Here is a 16,067-nt window from a genome sequence, read left to right on the forward strand (position 1 = left end):
GTCTGTTCGTCTCTACTCGCTAAGATTTGTTCGGTTCTGGTTCCAGTTCGTAGCCCGAGTAGTCGCGACCAATCACGTTTGAGGTGTGCGCTGTGTTGCTACGGTTACCGGGTTGAGCAAAATAAAGTCTGTCTGTCTGTTTCCTGTCTGTCTGTCTGTCTGTTTCCTGTCTGTCTGTCTGTCTGTTTCCTGTCTGTCTGTCTGTTTCCTGTCTGTCTGTCTGTCTGTTTCCTGTCTGTCTGTCTGTCTGTTTCCTGTCTGTCTGTCTGTTTCCTGTCTGTCTGTCTGTCTGTTTCCTGTCTGTCTGTCTGTCTGTGTCCTGTCTGTCTGTCTGTTTCCTGTCTGTCTGTCTGTCTGTTTCCTGTCTGTCTGTCTGCCTGTTTCCTGTCTGCCTGTCTGTCTGTTTCCTGTCTGTCTGTCTGTCTGTGTCCCGTCTGTCTGTCTGTCTGTGTCCTGTCTGTCTGTCTGCCTGTCTGTCTGTCTGTCTGTTTCCTGTCTGTCTGTCTGTCTGTCTGTCTGTCTGTCTGTTTCCTGTCTGTTTCCTGTCTGTTTCCTGTCTGTCTGCCTGTTTCCTGTCTGTCTGTCTGTCTGTCTGTCTGTCTGTCTGTCTGTCTGTGTCCTGTCCGTCTGTCTGTCTGTCTGTCTGTCTGTGTCTGTCTGTCTGTCTGTGTCTGTCTGTCTGTCTGTCTGTCTGTCTGTCTGTGTCTGTCTGTCTGTCTGTGTCTGTCTGTCTGTGTCCTGTCCGTCTGTCTGTCTGTCTGTCTGTCTGTCTGTCTGTCTGTTTCCTGTCTGTCTGTCTGTTTCCTGTCTGTCTGTCTGTCTGTGTCCTGTCTGTCTGTCTGTGTCCTGTCTGTCTGTCTGTTTCCTGTCTGTCTGTCTGTCTGTCTGTCTGTCTGTCTGCCTGTTTCCTGCCTGTCTGTCTGTCTGTCTGTCTGTCTGCCTGTCTGTGTGTCTGTCTGTCTGTCTGTCTGTCTGTCTGTTTCCTGTCCGTCTGTCTGTCTGTCTGCCTGTCTGTCTGTCTGTCTGTCTGCCTGTCTGTCTGTCTGTCTGTCTGTCTGTCTGCCTGTCTGTCTGTCTGTCTGTCTGTCTGTCTGTCTGTCTGCCTGTCTGTCTGTCTGTCTGTCTGTCTGTCTGTCTGTCTGTCTGTCTGTTTCCTGTCCGTCTGTCTGTCTGTCTGCCTGTCTGTCTGTCTGTCTGTCTGTCTGTCCGTCTGTCTGTCTGTCTGCCTGTCTGTCTCCACAGCTCACCGTCGGGATAAAGAGAGCCAGCAACCTGAAGGCGATGGACGTGGGAGGAAGCTCGGACCCGTACGTCAAAGTCTACGTCCTCCCCGACAAATCTAAGACCTGCGAGACCAAAGTGTTGAGGAACACGCTGAACGCCGTCTTCAACGAGCAGTTCAGCTTCCAGGTACGAGGTCCAGACGTCCCTCCAATCAGAGTCAACGACAAAGATGGAGACAAAAAAGCAGTTTTATATATTATGTATAAATAGAGAGCAGATAAAGATGCTTCTAAGGGCGCCCTCCCACTGTGCCTCCGTCCCGTGCCCCGTGCTTTAGGGTCCTTGTCCCCCCCTCCAGGCCCGTTTGTACTCACACTACCTGGGCCTCGGAGAATGCTTCTTGCTGCCTATACGTCATCACGCCGTAACACGTCACACGCATTGATGACGTCATGGCGATGCGTGGCTTTGTTTCCAGATCTTTCCGTAGACCTCGGAGTTTTTGTGCGTCTTGTCGACTGTTTTTGAATCTTTTCATCGACCAAATCTGCAGTAAACACTCCACCTCCGCATCACACCAACGTGAACCTTTCACCGCCATTGTTTGAAATGTCCGCGCATGGTCCCTCCTTCTTTTCTCTACGTCCCAACAGGCGCACAGGAAATGACCTCAGAACCGCCGTAGGCCTCGTGCTCGGACACGTGCGCACGCTCGTGCTCGTACACGTGCAAACGGCCCGCTGTCCGCAGTTGTGCGCGGAACGGTTGCACTCACACTGCTTAAAGGTTCTAGGCTTTAGCTGAAAAACCGCTCTCGGCCCGGGACAGAAGGACAGTGTGAGTGCGCCCTAACTCGGCCGTCCTTGTTCTCAGATCTCCAAGTCGTCCCTCCTGAAGTCGACGGCGGTGATGCAGGTCTTCGACTTCAACAGATTCTCCAAACACGACATCATCGGGGAGATCCGCGTGGAGCTCTGCAACGTCGACTGGAACCACGTCATCGAGGAGTGGCAGGACCTCGCCGAGCCCGCCGTCTTTGAGGTTTTACTTCTTTCGTTGGGGAATCCTCTGGAAATGAGTTTCATAGTCCGCATGGTTGAATGAGATAAGCCCCGCCCACAGAGAGAGACTTCCTGTTTTTGATCCAATCAGGAAGCTCCGTCAGCGTCAGTTCCCTGAGTGTCCACTAGGGGAAGGTTTCCTAACAGAGCAGTTTAAACGTCTCCTGATGTGACGCTGTCGTTCCTCTGCAGGAGGAAAACCTGGGCGAGATCTGCTTCTCTCTGCGTTACGTTCCCACCGCCGGCCGACTCACCGTGGTGGTGCTGGAGGCCAAGAACCTGAAGAGCATGGACATCGCGGGATCTTCAGGTCAGACTGAGACCAGATCGTTAGCATTAGCGTTAGCGTTAGCATTAGCATTAGCATCGCTCGGTAAGGGACGCACAGCTCAGTCGGCGTAATGAGTTGCGTCTAAATATGTACTTTTAAAACATTTCCATTAGCGCTGTCAGTCGGATTTCTCCGTTAATAGTTCGTACATGTAGAAAACTGTCACGATAGCTTCTTTGATTTACGTAAGTGACGAAAAATAATTGCGCTTTAAATCACAAACCGACCTGTGACCGAAACACACGTAAGAAAGCGTAGGATGCTGCGATGTGAGTCCGACCCGTGGGACCAACGGAGATTTAACGGACTTTACGTCTTTCAGAGGCGATTTTAAAGAGAGAGAAGATAAAAAAGGTCGGAAGATTGTGAGAAAAAAGTTGCAGAATTTTGAGAAAAAAGTCGGACGATTGTGACAAAACAATCGTAATATATTTTTTTTAAAAGTCGGAAGAGTTTTAAGAAAAAAGTTGGAAAATAGTGGCAAAAAAGTTGCGATATTTTAAGAAAAAAGTCGGAAGATTGTAACAAAAAAGTTGCGATATTTTAAGAAAAAAATCGGACGATAGTGACAAAAGTCGCAAGATTGCAACAAAACTATCGTAATATTTTAAAAAAAAGTCAGAAGAGTTTTAAGAAAAAAGTCGGAAGATTGTAACAAAAAAGTTGCGATATTTTAAGAAAAAAATCGGACGATAGTGACAAAAGTCGCAAGATTGCAACAAAACTATCGTAATATTTTAAAAAAAAGTCAGAAGAGTTTTAAGAAAAAAGTCGGACAATTGTGACAAAAAAGTTGCGATATCTTAAGAAAAGAGTCGGACAATTGTGACAAAAAAGTTGCGATATCTTAAGAAAAAAATCGGACGATAGTGACATAAAAGTCGGAAGAATGTGACAAAACAATCGTAATATTTAAAGAAGAATGTAAAAAAACGTCGAATTATTTTGCAGTGAAAATGTTTCTACGAAACAAGACGAGCGTCAGAATCCGTCGGTACGAAGTTAAAAACGCTCCAAAGGTCGACGGGTTCCGACGCCGTCCGTCCGTCGACCTCTGACCTCCAGATGTGCGCCTGTACACGAGTGTCTGTGCGGAGCCATGCGCCTCCTCTTGTTTGGGCTTTTCCTCCTCCTTAGTTTAAAGGTCGCGGATCGACGCTGAAGGTCGTTCATGTGCAGCCTCATGAAATCACAACGATCATGTTTCTGATTCTGTCCAATCGGCAAAAACCAATCAAACATCGGAAACCTTTGTTTTTCTTCATAAATCAGATTTTTTTATTCTGAGATTTCAGGAAAATGAATCAAACTGGTGTCGGTTTATTTGAACTCTTGTGCGTCAATAAGAAACTTTTTGTGCTTTTATATTTTAACTTTTTAATCTTTTTTCAGCTGTTTAACAACAAGTTATTTCATAAAATGGTTATAAAATAACACTCACGTTTAATAAACAGCTTAAACACAACATGTAATAAAGTAATTACATATAATAAAACCGTTTATTACGTAACAACTCAGCAACATTTTATCTTTTATTTTCTTTTTTTTAATATAAAATTTAACTGTTACTTTATTCACTCGCACGAATCAAGTGACTCAAGATTATTAAGAAGATAAAATTAAGAAAAAGTTGGAAGATTGTGACAAAAGTTTGTAATATTTCAAGAAAAAAGTCGTAATAATTAAAGAATTGGTCAATAACTAAATCCCTGAATTCCTCAGTTTAATAAATCCAAACGCAAATAATTAAATTTAGTGTTTTCATAAACAACAACTGTGGCTTTAGTCAATGTACTAAATCTGCTTTTTATTTATTTATTTTAAATGAATTTAGTCAATGTACTCTGTGTGCTGAGATAACTTTTGTTATGATTTAAAATAAATAAAGATATAATTAATATAATATATTTATAAATAAATAAATATATAATATAATAATTAATATAAATAAAATTGAATCGAATGTAAAAAAAGCTAAAAATTCTAAAAAAATTCATGAATAATTGTTTTTTAAATCAGGAAAAAGTGAAAAATAAAATTAAAATATAGTTTTTTTTGATGCAGAGGAACTTTTCAAAGCGACGCACAAGGGTTCAATAATAATCATAATAATTATAATAATCATAATAATAATTATAATAATCATAATAATAATAATAATAATCATAATAATAATAATAATAATAATAATATAATTCATGTTTTTAATCTCAAACCGTCAAAGAAACTATTTTAATTATAATTTAATGGAAATAAAAATTGGTGTGAATCCAAAACCGTTAAGTAATTTAATTATAATTAAATGATGAAAATAAATAAAAAGCTATTTAATAAAAAAATATAATTAAATGTGTATTTTCTGTTAATTCACAGAAACTTTTACTCCTCAGAAAAGTAAACACACATTTATTATTTATTATTATTATTTATTTATTCATCCTCATAAACTCCACCCTCTGAAGCCTCGTGTGTGTGTGTGTGTGTGTGTGTGTGTGTGTGTGTGTGTGTGATGTGTGTGATGTGTGTGTGTGTGTGTGTGTGTGTGTGTGTGTGTGTGTGTGTGTGTGTGTGTGTGTGTGTGTGTGTGTGTGTGTGTGTGTGTGTGTGTGTGTGTGTGTGTGTCGTGTTTGCAGATCCGTACGTGAAGGTGCAGCTCGCGCTCGACCGCAGGAAGTGGAAGAAGAAGAAGACGTCGATTAAGAAGAAGACGCTGAACCCGTATTACAACGAGTCGTTCACCTTCGACGTGTCCTTCGAACAAATCCAGGTGACAGAACTCCTTCACAATAAAAGCTGAGAGCTTTTCACAATAAAAGCTGAATGCTTTTGCATCTATTTTTAGTCATTTTGCATCTTTTTGTGCTGGTTTTGCATCTATTTTTAGTCATTTTGCATCTTTTTGTGGTGGTTTTGCATCTGTTTTTAGTCATTTTGCATCTTTTTGTGGTGGTTTTGCATCTATTTTTAGTCATTTTGCATCTTTTTGTGCTGGTTTTGCATCTGTTTTTAGTCATTTTGCATCTTTTTGTGGTGGTTTTGAATCTATTTTTAGTCATTTTGCATCTTTTTGTGGTGGTTTTGCATCTATTTTTAGTCATTTTGCATCTTTTTGTGGTGGTTTTGCATCTATTTTTAGTCATTTTGCATCTTTTTATGCTGGTTTTGCATCTATTTTTAGTCATTTTGCATCTTTTTGTGGTTTTGCATCTGTTTTTAGTCATTTTGCATCTTTTTGTGCTGGTTTTGCATCTATTTTTAGTCATTTTGCATCTTTTTGTGGTGGTTTTGCATCTATTTTTAGTCATTTTGCATCTTTTTGTGGTGGTTTTGCATCTATTTTTAGTAATTTTGCATCTTTTTGTGCTGGTTTTGCATCTATTTTTAGTCATTTTGCATCTTTTTGTGGGGGTTTTGCATCTATTTTTAGTCATTTTGCATCTTTTTGTGGTGGTTTTGCATCTATTTTTAGTCATTTTGCATCTTTTTATGCTGGTTTTGCATCTATTTTTAGTCATTTTGCATCTTTTTGTGCTGGTTTTGCATCTATTTTTAGTCATTTTGCATCTTTTTATGCTGGTTTTGCATCTATTTTTAGTCATTTTGCATCTTTTTGTGGTGGTTTTGCATCTGTTTTTAGTCATTTAGCATCTTTTTGTGGTGGTTTTGCATCTATTTTTAGTCATTTTGCATCTTTTTGTGGTGGTTTTGCATCTATTTTTAGTCATTTTGCATCTTTTTGTGGTGGTTTTGCATCTATTTTTAGTCATTTTGCATCTTTTTATGCTGGTTTTGCATCTATTTTTAGTCATTTTGCATCTTTTTGTGCTGGTTTTGCATCTATTTTTAGTCATTTTGCATCTTTTTGTGCTGGTTTTGCATCTATTTTTAGTCATTTAGCATCTTTTTGTGGTGGTTTTGCATCTATTTTTAATCATTTTGCATCTTTTTGTGGTGGTTTTGCATCTATTTTTAGTCATTTTGCATCTTTTTGTGGTGGTTTTGCATCTATTTTTAGTCATTTTGCATCTTTTTGTGGTGGTTTTGCATCTATTTTTAGTCATTTTGCATCTTTTTATGGTGGTTTTGCATCAGTTTATTTAATTTCACAGGTTCAGCCTCCTCAGAATTGAAGGAAAGATGATAAAATATAAAAATATCTATTAAAAACCATATAAAATAAACCCCCCGGTGCAGATTCAGGGTTTTTAAAGCGTGCTGCTGTCGTTCACAGAGGGTCAGCCTGGTGCTCTCCGTGTGGGACCACGACGCCATGACGAGGAACGACGCCATGGGGAAGATCTTCCTGGGCTGCGACGCCTCGGGGAACCAGCTGAGGCACTGGGCCGACATGTTGTCCAACCCGCGGCGGCCGGTCGCCCAGTGGCACAGCCTGCTGACGGCCGAGCAGGTGAACGCCACGCTGACCCTGAAGAAGAAGATCCCCCTGCGGGACAAGATGCCCTTCTGAGGGCAAACGCCGCGCTTCACCTGACGTCACTTCCCTTTAATTACTCTGAGATTAACGATTATATTTTCCTATTTAATGAAGTTATGAATCATGTTTTGTTCGTCCTGATCGAAGCGAACATGGGATCAGAATCTGAAGTTTGCTGAAATATTTAATTAATATTAAAACACGTGATCACTTCAGTGTGTTTACGACTTGTTTCACATTATTATTATTATTATTGTCACAAGTTTGTGTGTGTGTGTGCGTGTGTGTGTGTGTGTGTGTGTGCGTGCGTGTGTGCGTGTTTGTGTGCGTGTGTGTGTGTGTCTGTCTGTGTGTGTGTGCGCAATCGAGCTGAGATCAGCGGAGATTCCTGCAGCTTCAGGCCTCCAGAGATCAGACATCATTAAACGCTCCCCGATCAGTGCACCTGATGCTGACACCACATCTCATTTACCTGTGTTTGTTTGTGTTTGTGCTGGTTTTGCATCTATTTTGAGTCATTTTGCATCTTTTTGTGGTGGTTTTGCATCTGTTTTTAGTCATTTTGCATCTTTTTGTGGTGGTTTTGCATCTATTTTTAGTCATTTTGCATCTTTTTGTGGTGGTTTTGCATCTGTTTTTAGTCATTTTGCATCTTTTTGTGGTGGTTTTGCATCTATTTTTAGTCATTTTGCATCTTTTTGTGGTGGTTTTGCATCTATTTTTAGTCATTTTGCATCTTTTTGTGGTGGTTTTGCATCTATTTTTAGTCATTTTGCATCTTTTTGTGCTGGTTTTGCATCTATTTTTAGTCATTTTGCATCTTTTTGTGCTGGTTTTGCATCTGTTTTTAGTCATTTTGCATCTTTTTGTGGTGGTTTTGCATCTTTTTTTAGTCATTTTGCATCTTTTTGTGCTGGTTTTGCATCTAATTTTAATGTTTTTTGTTTCTGTGAATGGAAACGAGACTAAATCTAAGAGTGCAGCTGCAGATAACAGTGAAGGTGAAACCGTTTGAGGTAATCGTGTGTGATAATAAGCAGGAGCTGAGCGCGTCCTCGCCGCCGTGGCAGACGTGGCCTTCATTGTGGCTCTTATCTCCTGTGAATTTCCCTGCCTGGTTATTGACAAAGGCAGCCAGATACACTCACACACTTCATTATGGAGAGCAGTGACATCAGCAGGTCGGTGGGTTACCAGGATACCTGGAGAGAGGCCCTCGGCCATCCAATTAAAGACGAGAAGGAGGAGAAGAAGAAGAAAAAACGGGCTCCGGATCAGATAATTGTTGTCAGAGCGAGCTGCTGACACACGGAGGAGCAGGAAAACCACGGCACACACACACACACACACACGGTGAGTGCCTCACAGACAGGATTATCACTTCATCCCTTAAATGTCTCTTTAAAGCGTCTCTTTATTTAACGACAGGCGTTTTAATGTAACAGCTTCATGATGTAAAGGGAGAACGAGCAGATGTGGAAATAATAGAAATGCTGAACTGAGTCTGTTTAAATGGACGCTGCTGCTGCAGCTACTGTTTCTTCCTTCACATGTTTTCTTTCAGACTATAAAGAAAAGGTTCATTTGACGTCACTTCTGTTTCTTTGTGTCTGTAGATTTAAGTTAAAGCCTCATTTGCATATTTAAACACATCACAAAACCATAAATAATAATTGTCTTAATGTGAATAATCGACTGTGGAAGTTTCAAGATGATATCTGTTTGTTCCTTAAACGTTTTTACCTTTTACACCTGTGGCATCTCCGCTTAGTCTATCTATCTATCTATCTATCCATCTATCTATCTATCTATCTATCTATCTATCTATCTATCTATCTATCTATCTATCTATCAATCTATCTATCTATCTATCTATCTATCTATCTATCTATCTATCTATCTATCTATCTATCTATCTATCTATCTATCTATCTATCTATCTATCTATCCATCTATCCATCTATCCATCTATCTATCTATCTATCTATCTATCTATCTATCTATCTATCTATCTATCTATCTATCCATCCATCCATCCATCCATCCATCTATCTATCTATCTATCTATCTATCTATCTATCTATCTATCTATCTATCTATCTATCTATCTATCTATCTATCTATCTATCTATCTATCTATCTATCTATCTATCTATCTATCTATCTATCTATCTATCTATCTATCTATCTATCTGTGTATCTATCTATCTAATTGTGTTAGTATCAATATGATTATACAGTTTATATATATTATATATGATTCAACTTATTAAACTAACCTCCAAACGTCTCATTTAATTTTTATAAACCTCGAACCTGAACAGTTTGATTAGTAGAGACTTTAATGATACTGTGGAGGACTAAACATGACTTAAGTCTCAATAAATAAATTAATAAATGCATAAATACTGGAATAAATGAACAAATAAATAAATAAATGTATAAATAAATACAGTAATAATGCATACATTTGTATTTATTTATTGATGTATTTATTTATTTGTAGATATATTTATATATTTCTTTGATGTATTTGTTTGTACATGTATTCCTCATGTTTTTTTATTATTGTTTTTATTTATTTAAATATTTATTTTTGCATTTTTTCAGTAAATATATTTATTGATGTATTTATTTGTACATTGATTGATTTATTCCTACATGTATTCCTTATGTTTTTATTGTATTTATTTATTTAAACATTTATTTTTTCAGTTTGAATTATTTTATTTAAACATGTATTTATACATTTATTTATGTATTTATTTATCCATGCATGTGTTCCTCATGTTTTTTATTATTGTATTTATTTATTTAAACATTTAAACATTTTTTTCAGTATTTATTTTTTAATTTAAACATTTATTTCAGTATAAATGTATTAATTTAAACACGTTTTTACTCTTTTATTCACTTATTTTTGACGCCGTTTCCTCCTGTTTACGTTCAAACTCACTTCCGGGGTAAAAAGAAAAAAGTGCCGCGTCATAAAAACGCGTTCGTGTCCGCGCGGCAGGATGGGCTCGCGCTCGCGCCGGTGGTGATGCTGCTCGCGAGACTGTGTCCGCCGGTCCGCTCGTTACCGGAACTCCGAACTAAATAAAACCGACACATCTGCGGTGTTCGTCACCGACGCTGTCCGGTTGTTGTGTCGCCGCTCGGCGGAACACCAGCGTCGGTGTGAGCGGTGCGATGAGCCGCGGCGGCGCCAACGGAGGAGCGGCGGTAAGCTAGCCCGCTAGCACCCCGGCTAACGCTCAACATCTTAACCGTCATGTTCGCTCCGTCCCCCGGCGTGGATGCGTTACTTTGCCGCGGCGTCGCTTCCTCCCCCGGGGCAGAAACAACCGACAGCAGCAGCATGACTCCCGCTCAGTGAGCTAACGGAGGCTAAGAAGTTAGCCCGCTCTGTTAGCGGCTAACTCATGCTAGCGGCTAACTCATGCTAGCGGCTAACTCATGCTAGCAGCAGCGTCCGGTCCACCCCGTGATGTCCGTCCGATGGAGCTGAAGTGCCGCTCGGCTTCCCGAAGATGACGGGCCGCCTGAGCCGTGTTTGTGTGTGTGCAGGAGGCGGAACATGGAGGCCGAGGAGGACTGGAACAAAGACCCGAGGTCACGCAAACTGCTGCTGGATAAAAAGGTGCTCTGCAGGAACAACGGACGGATCGGTGAGTGTGTGTTTCTGTGTTTTTGTGTGTTTTTGTGAGTTTTTACACGTGTGTACACGCCGAAGCTTCGCTGCAAGGTGACCTCTGTGTGTGCAGGTATCGTGCGGACCCTCCACAGCCTGCTGAAGACACACAACACCCTGCACATTCAGTCCGTCACCCGCTCAGAATGCGCTGGTAGGTGCACCCGTGTCACCGCAGCGGTCTGTCCGCAGTCAGGCTGCTGCTGCAGCCCTGGACTTACAGATGCTCAGTGCAACACCGGGGTGTCTGTGGGATTGTTGTGCATCTGCTTTTAGTCATTTTGCATTGATTTCTAGTCATTTTGCATCCATTTCTGGGGGTTTTGCATCTTTTATTAAACATTTTGTATTAATTTTTAGAAACCTTGGATAAATTCTAGACATTTTACATCTATTTTTAGTCACTTTGCATCTTTTTGTGTTGGTTTTGCATCTATTTTTAGTCATTTTGCATCTTTTTGTCGTGGTTTTGCATCTATTTTTAGTCACTTTGCATCTTTTTGTAGTCATTTCGCATCTAATGTGTTAAATCGTAATTTCCACTCCCTAATAACATTTTGTCCTGAGTAAAAATGCTTTTACATCTGGTGATTTAACTCGACACATAAAGATATTACATGCAACACTCTGTATTACCTGATGTTTATATAATAAACAGAGCATTTGAAAGAATGATTATAAACGGACATGTCAAAGTTTTGGATGAACCTCCTGGGGGATGAGGATGAGACATGAGTCAGGTCTGAAATACTTTATGAACTTAAGTTTGAAAGGGAACCGTCCCTCACTCTCAGGGATAGATCGCTCTGTGATGCTGCTGTCCATCTCAGACATGTCCTCCTGTGTGATCCAGGCTCCTGTCCCAATCTGATGATGAGTAGGAGCGAGCACGCCGACGCGAGGCCCGTCCCTGTGGCCCTCACCCCCCAGCTCCTGCCCAGAGCTCACCGGCCCCTCTGCATGTCGGTCTCCTCCGACAGCAGCGGACGCTTCAGAGCTCTGGAGACGCAGGAGTGGAAGAACAACCTCAAAGCTCAGGTACGTCCAAACGCACACGTGCCACCGAGCTTCTGCGACAAGTAACTTTAGTTTAAAGACGACAGAAACGATAAAAACCTCACAGGAAGACGAGTTCCAGCAGTTCCTGAAGAGATGAGTTAAAGCAAACCTGCATGCACGAGTAATCGCTGCTATTGGCTGCTACCATGGAAACACAACGGGACAGGAAGTCATTGTCAAACCTGTCAAAAATTTTAAATTTTCATTCAGACTAAATATATTTTTTTATGTAAAAGCAAAACTTTTATTCTGTTCCCCTCAAAACGCCTCTTGAGTGGATTACTATTACAAAATCTATAACTTTAATACAGCTTCTACATATTCAACCTTTAATAAAACTTGACATCTGGACTTCAGGAGGGGATCAGAGAACCTCAGTGGACCACATGTCAGATCTGTGTGTGTGCGCGTGTGTGTGTGTGTGTTGCAGATGGAGCAGGCCCACAGCGCAGGAGCTGCCAGCAGCACAGGATCTCTGGAGCGAGCGTCTCTGTTCTGCGCCTCGGCTTCGACCACGGCGTCCAGCTCCGGCCTGTCCAGCCCGGTGGAGATCCTCAACAAGAGCAAGTCCTCCAGCCGCTTCTCTCTCTTCTCTCCGCCCTGGAACAGCAGCTCTGAGTCCGACTCCAACCCTCCGTCGCGCTCCGGCTCCAAGAAGCTGCGCAACTACAGCAGAAGAGCCGCCACGGGGCCGGCCGGCGCCAGGGGCCCCGACACGCCCGAGCCCAAACCGAGCGGCCCCGAACACTTCCAGTACTCTGAACCCGTCATCTCCAAGGTGACGGACTACATCTACGTCGGCAACCTGAACGCGGCGTACAACGGGCGCACGCTGTGCCGCAACAACATCGACAGCATCATCGACATGAGCAGCGTGCCGGGAGAGCCGGGCCCCAGCCTCAACCTCGTACCGTGCACCTGCTCCCGCGGCGCACGCCACAGCTGGTCCCGCCTCAAGGTGGACATCGGAGACGTGCCTGACGCCCTCGGCGACGGGCCGGCCCTCAAGCAGCGTTGCTTCGAGGACATCAACGACTGCATCGACGCCTCCACCGAGAAGAGGAAGCGTGTCCTGGTCCACTGTCGGGACGGGTTCTCTCTGGCGCCGACGTGCATCATCCAGTACCTGATGGTTAAACAGAACATGAGGCTGATCGCCGCCTATGAGCTGCTGCGGGCCAAGTACCCGGTCAACATCAGGGAGTGCCACCAGAACGTGCTGGTGAGCCTGGAGAGGGCGCTGCGGCCCGGGGGCAATGTCGACCCCGAGTGCTTCAAACAGGCCATCTCACGTAAAGTGGCGTGGACCTGATTCCCAGCGTGCTCGGCCGCTGCTCAGAACTCTCTTCCGCCCCTCGCCCTCCCCTGGTGTTAGATATTGTCCTAAAGACACCGAGGGCGGCTGTACGTCCCCCCGTAGACTCATCAACCGGATATTATCGTCCCCACTTGAGTTCAGTGGTCGTGAAAGTTCTGAATCTGACGTAAACAAACCTGTAAATGTGACCTGGCTGTGACGCCCCTCCCCCTCCTTGGCTGTATAGTTGATATAGTCCTGCTTCAGTTCTGTGCCATGCCGTCGTGGTGGTGTTTTTATATCAGGGGAAATTTATTACGGGGAGATCTCAGGAGATTATTGATGTCATGACTCACGAGGTTCTGAGTGTGTGACCACGTTCACACCTGGCACTGAAACGCAGCTTGGATCCGCGGCGACAGACTCGACATGCCGGAGGTCGTAGGGACAGAGGAGGTTTTTATTTTGTGTAAATGTTCAAAATAAATAAGAAAACATCCTGATTGAGTAGGGTTAAACATTGGACTTATCTTTTACCTTCAAAGACGACAGAAAATAGACTTACTGCAGATTTCAGGAAGTAGAATTAAGAAAACTGTGGCTCATCTGCAGGTTTTTCAATAACCATCAGTCGAATAACTCAGACGAGGACTTTTAAAGGTGCTCTGGACTGATTTTGACCACGTCTCTGGACCGGTTCATAAAAACAAAGCACCTCCAGAGGTCAGAAACACTCTGGGTTTTCCCTTTTCACCTCACAGATACTAGGAATGGACGTTTTCAGTTATTTCCATATTCAAATACTCTCATTACCTCGATTGTATTCCCGATGTCTTCTTTATCCATTTTGAAAGTTAAAGTTTCTTCTAGTCAGACAAGTTAGTTGTATGGTAAGGACGTCCTCTTTCCTATCACCAGGGCGAGGAACAGACACAACCGGGTCGGGAAACTTTATTTTGAAGTGTCCCGGCCCGGTCAGCTGTTTTCATAAAACACGTTATACCAGGAAGAAAACAGCAGCTCTGAGGACGGCTGGAGTACGAACTGTCCGCTAAGAAAAGGGAAGAGGACGTCCTCACCATACAACGAACTTGTCTGACTAGAAGAAACTCTACCTTTCACTTGCATAACCTGACGAATGAGTACGAATGAGAAACACCCTTTCAAAATAAGATTTCCGGGTCCAGGCGCTCTTTTAAAACAAAACGGACAACGACCGAACATGTGGACAATCACGATCACCTCTTTCGTCAGTTCGACGTCTTTTTCATCCATAAGAAAGAGGTGAAATGACAATTATTCATTCATTCATCTTCAGCCTCTTGTCCCTGTCGGGGTCTCGGGGGCTGGAGCCGATCCCAGCTGACATCGGGCGTGAGGCGGGGTCCACCCTGGACAGGACGCCAGTCTATCACAGGACACATAGAGACGAACAGAGACAGACAACCATTCACACAATTACGTTGTATAAAATCTCAGATGTGTTCAAACGGGGAGAAACACGAGGCTTGGACCCGGAAATCCTATTTTAAAAGGACGTTAACGTCACGTCTGAACAGCCGGAGAGGAGCCTCGCTCTGTTAAAGCCGACGCAGCGCGAACAGTGAACGGTTTCTGGAATAGTGGCGTCAACGAGTACTCGAGTAATCGTTCCTGTCCCTAACGGATATAAATAAATGTCACTGCAGATGTATTTTAGGGGGATTTCTGATGCCAGGTGTGAACTGCAGTCACTTACTTTCACACAGATGTTTGACACAGTCTGCGTAGATGTGTGACGATGAGGCAAAGTAACTGGCCGCCATTTTTGTTTCTTCTTCAAAAGAAAAATCTCTCTGGTTGTTTGGTCGTACTTGCCGTTGTAGTCAGTGGGTAAAAAAAACAACAACAAAAGGAGTTTGTTCCCTGTTAATAAATAAATAAAGAGCTGGAGCCCTGCTGCTGACGTACGTGTGCGGCTCCGTCGCCGCTGACCGGAGTACATCACCGATAAACCTGCTTCTATCGCAAGAGGAACTTTGCACACGGACACGTTTGAAACCGGACGTTCTTCTTTGTTTTCTGGACCTTTTCATGTTGTTTTTGTGTTTTCGAGGTCACGCGTGATGGACGCGAGCGGCCCGACCTGTCCTCTGTGAGGAAGACTGTAGCGCCCTCTGTTATCAGCCACGCTGTGTTTGGTTCACGCTCTCCGGCAGTGCTCGGACCGTGGCGGCGCTCGGACCGTGGCGGTGCTCGGACCGTGGCGGCGCTCGGACCGTGGCGGCGCTCGGACCGTGGCGGTGTCGTGAACCTCATCGTGTGCATCTCTGTGGATTATCAGTATTATCGTATCGGTGCCACTAAACAGCAATCCAGGATTTTACACGGCAACAAAGAGATGATTTTTGCACTAATCACAGAATGCAAATTACAGCGTTTTTTATTTTATTTTGATGTTTGAATTATTGTTTTAACTGTGATGACATTTCACACTTAAGAGAGGTGTTTAAGTGCTCGTTAGAAAACCAACATTAACGTAAAGGTTCAATTAAAATGTTTAAATGGTTCAAGTTTTTGTTCGACCTCCACCAAAACAATCCAAGTGTCAGTGAATTCAGTCTCTTTTTAAAGATATCTTGTACTTTTCTGAATACTAAAATACTGTTTGGTCACATGTAATGAATATTGCAACTTTACCCAAGATAATTTGTTTTAAAAATCAGTTTAAATCAAAGAATAACAACGTGACCGCTGCTGACCAGGGCTGAGAATATGGATTATTTTCTCGTTTCATCTATAAAATGACTGAAAATGGTGAGAAATGGTGATGTCTTCATAATATTCAACTTTAAAGTGAAATATATATAAACCAGGAAATCTTCACATTGGAGACTGTTTGGTGTTTCTGCTTTAATAAATGATTTAAAAGATGAATAGATGATCGAAGTTGTTGCATATTCTGAGATCACGTCACTGAGGAGAGG

General features: G+C 42.6%; 2 protein-coding genes across 5 annotated transcripts in view; both read left to right on the top strand.

The window, feature by feature from the left end:
* The window catches only part of syt8 (synaptotagmin VIII), a 25,578-nt gene extending 18,327 nt beyond the window's left edge, over positions 1 to 7,251 (top strand). For all 3 annotated transcript variants that reach the window (XM_083916795.1, XM_083916794.1, XM_083916796.1), the window contains 5 exons: positions 1,243 to 1,410; positions 2,098 to 2,265; positions 2,478 to 2,595; positions 5,250 to 5,383; positions 6,848 to 7,251. In XM_083916795.1, coding sequence (XP_083772921.1) covers positions 1,243 to 1,410; positions 2,098 to 2,265; positions 2,478 to 2,595; positions 5,250 to 5,383; positions 6,848 to 7,084 — 825 coding nt within the window. In that variant the 3' untranslated portion in view covers positions 7,085 to 7,251. The remainder of the gene's footprint in view (positions 1 to 1,242; positions 1,411 to 2,097; positions 2,266 to 2,477; positions 2,596 to 5,249; positions 5,384 to 6,847) is intronic.
* Positions 7,252 to 10,081: 2,830 nt separating this feature from the next.
* On the top strand, positions 10,082 to 15,952 carry LOC310949385 (uncharacterized protein). 2 transcript variants are annotated; one of them, XM_083916832.1, is made up of 4 exons: positions 10,082 to 10,722; positions 10,819 to 10,899; positions 11,599 to 11,783; positions 12,235 to 15,952. In XM_083916832.1, exons 1-4 carry the CDS (start codon positions 10,632 to 10,634, stop codon positions 13,114 to 13,116), a joined length of 1,239 nt encoding a protein of 412 aa, XP_083772958.1. In that variant the 5' UTR covers positions 10,082 to 10,631; the 3' UTR covers positions 13,117 to 15,952. The 2 variants fall into 2 exon arrangements, with proteins under 2 accessions (XP_083772958.1, XP_083772959.1); XM_083916833.1 differs by lacking the exon at positions 10,819 to 10,899.
* Positions 15,953 to 16,067: the final 115 nt, after the last annotated feature.

The sequence above is a fragment of the Echiichthys vipera genome, assembly GCF_963691815.1.
Source record: "Echiichthys vipera genome assembly, chromosome: 7".
Lineage (NCBI taxonomy): Eukaryota > Metazoa > Chordata > Actinopteri > Perciformes > Trachinidae > Echiichthys > Echiichthys vipera.